This window comes from Mus pahari, chromosome 1 (genome assembly GCF_900095145.1).
Source record: "Mus pahari chromosome 1, PAHARI_EIJ_v1.1, whole genome shotgun sequence".
NCBI lineage: Eukaryota > Metazoa > Chordata > Mammalia > Rodentia > Muridae > Mus > Mus pahari.
In genome coordinates this window covers 93,051,804-93,060,052 of record NC_034590.1, presented here as the reverse complement: position 1 = coordinate 93,060,052, position 8,249 = coordinate 93,051,804, and the positions used below count along the sequence as shown (strand labels likewise).

At 41.1% G+C, this 8,249-nt stretch overlaps 1 protein-coding gene across 1 annotated transcript in view; it reads left to right on the top strand.

The window, feature by feature from the left end:
* Zkscan2 (zinc finger with KRAB and SCAN domains 2) overlaps positions 1-5,092 on the top strand; it is a 19,263-nt gene extending 14,171 nt beyond the window's left edge. Inside the window, exon 7 of the mRNA XM_021210587.2 lies at positions 2,164-5,092. Within this exon, the coding sequence (XP_021066246.1) occupies positions 2,164-3,086 (923 nt within the window). The 3' untranslated portion in view covers positions 3,087-5,092. The remainder of the gene's footprint in view (positions 1-2,163) is intronic.
* Positions 5,093-8,249: the final 3,157 nt, after the last annotated feature.

Sequence of the window (8,249 nt, the reverse complement as noted above, 5' to 3'; positions counted from 1 at the left end):
CTCCAGCTGTGTCAAGTTGACACAAAACTAGCCAGTACAGCTACTGTTTTCTCTCTCTAGGCTACTTGGAAACAAAACTCCTTGCTGAGTTCTACATCCACCTAAAGTTCTCTCATATCTAAGCCATGGCTCATGATGCCTGCCAAATTCCACACCTTGAACAAATTTGGCTCTATGCATCTTTGGGCATTTTGCCTTCATGTATGTCTGTGTAACATGTATATGTCTTGTGCCCACAGAGGCTAGAAGAGGGTTTTAGTTCCCTGGAAATGGAGTTACAGGTAGTTGAAAGCCATAAACCCAAGTCCTCTGGAAAAGCAACCCATTCTTTAACTATTGGGCCATCTTTCTGATCCCAGCTTCATTTTAATAACTATAAAAAGAGTCCCTGTGAATATTTTTAGGTGACCTCCAGAATATAATCAAATCATCAGTTACTGTCAAAATCTGTGACTTCCTCTGAATCCCAGAACAATGTTGGCTCCAATGAGAAAACCTCTTTCCCTGCATCCTTACCAGCATGTGCTGTCACCTGAATTTTTTATCTTAGCCATTTTGATTGGTGTAAGGTGGAATCTCAGGGTCATTTTGATTTTCATTTCCCTGATCACTAAGAACTTTGAACATTACTTTAAGTGCTTCTCAGCCATTCAAGATTCATCTTTTGTGAATTCTCTGTTTAGTTCTATGCCCCATTTTTTGTTTGGGTTGTTTAGAGGTTAACTTCTTGAGTTCTTTATATATTTTGGATATTAGCCCTTTATCAGATGTGGGGTTAGTGAAGGCTTTTTCCCAATCTGAAGGTTGCTGATTTGCCCTATTGACTATGTCCTTTGCTGTACAGAAGCTTTTCAGTTTCATGAGATCCCATTTATCAATTTTTGATCTTAGAGCCTGAGCCATTGGAGTTCTGTTTAGGAAATTCCCTCCCCCGTGCCAATGAGTTTGAGGCTCTTTCCCACTTTCTCTTCTATTAGATTCAGTGTGTCTGGTTTTATGTTGAGGTCTTTGATCCACTTGGACTTGAGCTTTGTGCAAGGTGAAGAATATGGATCTATTTTCATTTTTCTGTGTACAGACTGCCAATTAGACCAGCACAATTTATAGAAGATGCTTTCTTTTTCCACTGTATATTTTTGGTTTTTTGTCAAGATCAAGTGTCTGTAAGTGTGTTGTTTTTATTTCTGGGTCTTCAGTTCTGTTCCATTGATCTACCTGTCTGTCTCTGTACCAATACCATGCAGTTTTTATCACTATTGTTCTGTAGTATAGCTTGAGGTCAGGGATGGTGATTCCCCCAGAAGATCTTTTATTGTTGAGAATTGTTTTCTCTATTCTGGGTTATTTGTTTTTCCAGATGAATTTGAAACTTCATTAATCATAAATAGATCATTGTTAAAGGTAAGTAAGTAGTTCATGGAAGTTCTTTATACATATTACACTGTTTATTCTTCTCTACATATGAATTTCACATAATTAAAAATTGACATCAAAACTAGAATTAACAAGTGACCAGAATGTTGCCAGAACCAAACTATGTCATTCCAAAGTTTCTGTCTCCATAGGGCATATGTCATAGTTCCCATAAAACTCCACAGAGAAGCTGAATCCAAGATGCACCTTACAGTGGATGGGTTGTAATGAAAGAGTAAAAAATTCCAGCTTTGGAAACAGTAAAACAAAGTGTTTGTATTATTGTAGTCCATGAGGTGACAAAAAAAAAGCTACAAGATGATATGAGAAAAACAGTATTCTAAAGTAGAACCTGACTAGCTATAGAACAGTTGAGAAGTATGAGGAATTTAGAGTTGTCTGTTAGAGTTTATTCAAATGAGATATAGTACAATAATTAGAATAATGTAAAAGAATAAAAACAGAATGAGCTACTTCAAGGAGATAAACCTAGTTATTGCTAAGTTAATCAGGATACAAATGGAGACTAGTATCTTGATATACAATTCAGCTCAAAAAAACAGTTTGAGGACCCACACTGTGGCAAATGTCACTGGCCTTTTTATAGAACCAAAAGAGGGTAAAGCATGGTGGATCAGTCAAGTCACCGAGTGTGACCGTGAACATTAGAGGATCATAAGCATTGTGGGCCTGGTTAATTGTTTTGTTAATATTGGAATTTTGTGAAATTCTGCCTTTTTCCTTTTCCAGATTTTGAAATTGGAACTATTATTAAGGAAGACCCAACACAGGTAATGTTTAAGGACACAGAGCACCATAGGGTATTAATGGAAAAACCTAAAAGACTTGTTTCCCAGAATACTAACCCCAGTAAATACTGTAAAAGGGAGTACTTCTCAGGAAGACACTGTGAAAACCTTCAAGGAGTTAGACAGGGAAAGCTGATGTCTCAACCTAGAGATACAGGGAAGGCTGTGGTGCATACAAGGCCTTGTGTTGGGAGGAGGCCATACAGACTTCTCAAATATGGGGAAAACTTTGGAAGGAGTACCCGTCTTGTGTGCAGGATGACCCACCAGAAGGAGAATCCTTATAAGTGTGGTGTCTGTGGGAAGTGCTTTGGTAGAAGCAGGAGCCTTATCAGACACCAAAGAATCCACACTGGAGAAAAGCCTTTCAAATGTCCTGACTGTGGGAAAAGCTTTAATGACTCCTCAAATTTTGGAGCCCACCAGAGAATCCATACTGGAGAGAAACCGTACAGATGCAGGGAGTGTGGAAAATGCTTCAGTCAGAGCTCAAGTCTTATCATCCATCAGAGAACCCACACGGGTGAGAAGCCCTATCAGTGTGAAGAGTGTGGGAAAAGCTTCACCAACAGTTCTCACTTCAGTGCCCACCGCAGAATCCATACTGGAGAGAATCCCTACAAATGTGGGGACTGTGAGAAGAGCTTCAATAACTGTGCAAGGTTCCGAGAACACCGGCAAATCCACAATGGAGAAAAGCCCTACACATGTGCCCAGTGTGGCAAACATTTCAATAAGAGCTCTTTCCTCACTAAACACCGGGAAGTCCATGTGAGAGAAAAGCTGCTGCCGTACTCCCCCTCTGTGTACTCCCCAGAGAACCTACTGAAGGGCAAGAGTGCCGAGCTCAGGAAGACCTTTTGACAGTGAGCTTGCCTTTCCACTCACCCTGTTAGCCATCTGATCCTACTTCTGCTCTTGGAAGCAATCTTCTTAGCTATAAATTACAGTTCCCAAGACAGGCCTGAGAATCGAAGTAAACTAAACTTCTCATCTGTTCTCACCTCATAGTCTAACATGCTCAGTCTGCCTCTCTCCTATGAGTCTCGGCAGTTTCAATAAATAAGATGATAAGATTTTCTTAAATTCAAAATAAAATTCTCACTAGAATGTTGAGGCTAATGCTATTGTCCAGCAAATTTCAAAACTCTTGCACATGGATGAGTCCATATATTTTCAAATATATGAATGGTGTAAAGTTTTTATAGTGTTATATATCACCCATATGAGACCTTGGCAGCAACTTGACAATGGATTTTCATATCTGGGTAGAACTTTTAGGAGTTTGATAAGAACTGTATCAGATCCATCTTGGTTTTGAGGGTACAAAAGGAGAGTGAAGGTTTATAGCTTCCTTCAGAAGTCTGTATCAAGAAGTTGATACTAATAGCTAGGGTCTAATTTCCTGTGTTGTTACAGAAATCAAGTTGCTAATACCTTGTCCTCCTCCAAGATAAGCACCTGCTCACCCTTCATCTCCCTTTTTGTTCTTCAAGACTTAACTCTAGTGGCTGCTGCTTCTCCAGTGACACATGATCCTTGTACTATTTATCACTAGTCTATACTTACCTCTTAATTGCTCTGGGTGCTTTTGTCTGACTCTTCTGGGCTACCTGACCCACTCAGATGGGAGAGGATGCACACTAGTACTGTCTCATTAAGAGACAATCGGATTCAACTCTACTTCTACCCCATCACTTCTCTGACTCTTAACTTAGAGCAAGAGCTATGCTATGTAGGTATATTTCAAATTGCCTAGCTCTGCATTTCAATGTAATATAATAGTGTTTCTAAAAGTTTAAGGCTATAAGGAAGAAGAGAAGACCTGTGAAGTATTTAATTGACTCTTTAGGCCTGTTTTAGATCAAAGAGCTACCTCAGTCCAGACTACACTTCCAGGGTTGACTGTTACACTACTAGTCTCTGGTTCTGAAGTTTAGTTCCTGTTTGTGAAATCATAAACCTGACTGTAAAGTCCTAAATAATAACACCACTCTATAGTTCACTCAGTGAAAGTGAAATTACCTACAAACTTCTACTCTATCACCTTATTTTCCCCATTGTCCTGTTCTGAAAAAAACAAAAAAACAAAAAACAAAAACAAAAAAAACAAAAAAACCTTTAACCAGGTATAAACTGTCAGAAAGTTTCTGGTGGGGAAATAATTAGCTCGTATAGAATTACAGATGAAATTCAGAAGTTTGATCTTCCCAAAACAGTTACTTGAAGTAGAGACCTGTGGTGTTCATACCTTCAGTACATAGGTAGCCCCATGCAGCTCTGCTTTGGGGAAGGAGAAGTCCAATAGTGGAAGGAGAGCCATAGTCGGGTGTTTCTAGGGTCTCCTGTCAGATGCTCTCATTTGAAAACATCTAGAGATGATATTTTTTATGTGAGTATATTTGAATCTTTTGAGACCTATTCAGCAAAGTATCAAAGAGGGTAGACATTGTATAAAGAAAAGTGCTTTATGGTGCCAACATAGGATATAGCCTGTTAGAAGGCAAGTGACTCAGGTAAATGCTGATAACTGTTTGTGATATGTGTTTGTTGGAAATGTTATAATGGTTGACAACTATAACAGTAGCTAATTCCCTGTGTATTGTCTGAAATAGAGACTCCTAATGGTACATGCAGCGTCATGTTGGTATTGTGCCTAGAGCAGTAAGATTGTGTGATGCCAGTGGACTTGTGCTTATAATTATGTAGATGTTCTGGAATTCCAGCTCTAGAAAAGATGCACATTAGTTTAAATCGCCACTTAGTAACATGTACACAGGATTGATACTTATATGGAAGCATGATTCAGAACTGTTATGTATAAGACCATGGTTTGTTTGTTTTTTAATTTTATTTAATCTTTTTTTTTACACTCGAGATTTTATCCCCTTCCTGGTCCACCCTCTGACCGTTCCACGTCCCATACCTCCTCTCCCCACCCCCATCTCCACAAGGATGTCCCCACCCCACCCCTACCCCCAACCCCACCAGACCTCCCCACTCCCTAGGGCATCTAGTCTCTTGAGAGTTAGGTGCATCTTCTATGACTGAACTCAGACCTGGCACTCCTCTGCTGTATATGTGTTGGGGGCCTCATATCAGCTGGTATATGCTGCCTGGTTGGTGATCCATTGTCTGTCAGATCTCAGGGGTCTAGGTTAGTTGAAACCAATGGTCCTCCTACAGAGTCACCCTCCTCCTCAGCTTCTGCCAGCTTTTCCCTAATTCAACCATAGGGGTCAGCAGCTTCTGTCCATTGGTTGGGTGCAAATATCTGCATCTGACTCAGCTGCTTGTTGGGTCTTTTGGAGGACAGTCATGAAAGGTGCCTTTTGTGAGCATTCCATAGCCTCAGTAATAATGTCAGGCCTTGGAGCCTACCCCTGAGCTGGACCCCACTTTGGGCCTGTCGCTGGACCTCCTTTTCCTCAGGCTCTTCTCCATATTTGTCACTGCAGCTTTCTCAGACAGGAACAATTATGAGTCAGAGTTTTTTAACTGGGATGGCAACCCCATCAACCTCCACTTGATGCCCTGCCTTTCTGCTGGAGAAGGGTTCTACAAGTTTCCTCTCCCCCACTGTAGGGCATTTCCTCTAAGGTCCCTCTGTTTGAGTCCTGATTGTTTCTCACCTCCCAGGTCTCTGGTACATTCTGGAGGTTCCCCCACCTCCTACCTCCCAAGGTGACCTGTTTCCATTCTTTCTGCTAGCCCTCAGGGCTTCAGTCCTGCCCCTCCCCCCATATCTGATCATGTTACCCTCTTCCCCTCCCTGTCCCCTTTCCCAACTGTCTCCCTCCTTCCCTCCCTGCCTGCTCCTATGATTGCTTTTTTCTCCCTTCCAAGTGGGATTGAGGTGATAAGACCATGTTTTAACCACAGGGAGAAATATAAAAATGATGAGGGTCATGGCTACACTCCACCAAGTAAGTGTTAAAGAAGATAATCTAGTTAACTCCATGGTGGTGTGGAAGGTCAGTCACCCCATCTAGAGGAGTTGCAATCACATCCTGAAGACCTTCTGTAAATTGCAAAAGAAAACTGGTTTGGACAGCACTTTTTGACTTACTTTCCCAGCAACAGAAAAGATCCAGGGCCTGTTCTGTCTCCACCACAACAAAGTGACTGTCTCCTGTGTCTAAGAAACAGTGGGGGTGAGGTTTGAATTCTCATACCTAGAGACCTAATTGTAAACAATCTGTTAGTATGTGTATTAATCTAGTGGGCCTTATCTCAGCTCCTAAGAAACAGATCTTCTACATCTTAAACCAAGGTGCTTGTTCATGGTTCTCTTGTTCACTGGTGCGTGAGAGTTAGAATAATGCACTGAGTAATAAATCTTTACCACATCTCTGTAGTAATCAATAGATCTCAATACCAAGGACTTCAAGGAGGAAAAGGGGGTTCTTACACTGTGATTTTTATAACTTGCTGCTTCTCCCTCATTCTGGCTGCTGAAAAGCTCAACTTCAGCCAACTGTCTACACCAATTATTTTATTCCATCATATTTCTTTGGAGATTGTCTCAAGTCCTGTTATTGAACAATGGTATATGTATAAACAGATTCTTTATTTTCTGGCATTCTGTCAAAAACATTTAGAAACTGTTTGGGTTTCCTGCCTAGGCTTTCATTGATTTCTACAAATACCTCACTAACTCATTCATCTGAAAAGAAACATGTTTTTGTAAAGAAGAAAACTCACACATTAAACAGGTCAGGGCACCCTGCCACTGAGGAATGTGTATTAGACCAGAAGCCAGAAGAAACACTTCCTGGATATAATCTGGTAAATCATAACCTTTCTGAATAGTTAAGCCAAAGGTGCAGGAGTGTTCATGTTCATGAAGCCATGAAGAAACAGTAAGGCCAGACTCATACCCCTGCTGTCCACTGAATGCCACCTCTGGCCCACATTGAGTCCATCTCATACCTTAGAAAGATGACAGCAGTGTCACCCCAGCTTGTTCAGAAAGGTGAAAGGACAAGCCACTTGTGTTCAGTAGCAGGAAAGCCCTTCTCCCCATCACTCTGAGAGCCAAAGCTGGGTAGGTGCAGTGAATAAAGGATTTTGTGAGTTCTGTGACAGACAAGATTCATGTATTAGGAAACCCCCAGTGGAGGGAGCAGCTGAGTGGTTGTGATCCAAGCCTCTACCTCCACTTGAATGCACTCCAAGTGTAAATGGACGTTTGTCTTCATTTTGTATTACTGTTCATCTAGATGTCTTCTTGAAAGCTTGTATGTGAAATGTCTACAATAAATGGCTACCTTTGGTTTGCTATAATTTGAAAGATGTCTTTATTTAGAAAAAAAAAAAAACATGTAAGAAGTTCAAGGCCAATCCTTGTAACTAGTTAAAAGAACTTGAGTTTCATACCAGTGCAGAGCTGCCCTGCATAGCCAGCAGAAGGGGACATGTGTAGCCACAGCAGTCCCCTGAACTGCCAGTACCATTACCCCAAATAATGGTTTGCTTTACTTCCAGGGTAAAATTAATTTTAGACATACATACTATTTGGGGTTTTGATAAGACTTGCAAGCTAGCCTAACTGGAAGAAATCCTAGCTGTTGCCCTCACACTACAGTTGTAAGAAACAAAGACTTTATTCTCTTAGGGTCTCCTGCTGGGCCTGAGGAGTAGATTAACACAAAACAGACAGCAGGAGGTGAGCATACAGAGCCTTATGAGTATGTAGGAGGGTCTTCCAGATAAAGGTCCAAAAAAGTAAAGTCTGAGTGCTTGTCTACCAAGCAGAAAAAACAAATGATTATGGAACATCTCTAGGATGGGAAAGCTAAAAGGAGATACATGGTTTTAACAAGATCTGTATAAAATTCTCTCAACCCCACTTCCCTACCTCTCATCATAACAATGTTTCTTATGCAGGCAGTGGTGGCGCACACCTTTAATCCCAGCACTTGGGAGGGAGAGGCAGGCGGATTTCTGAGTTCGAGGCCAGCCTGGTCTACAGAGTGAGCTCCAGGACAGCCAGGGCTACACAGAGAAACACTGTCTCAAAAAAAA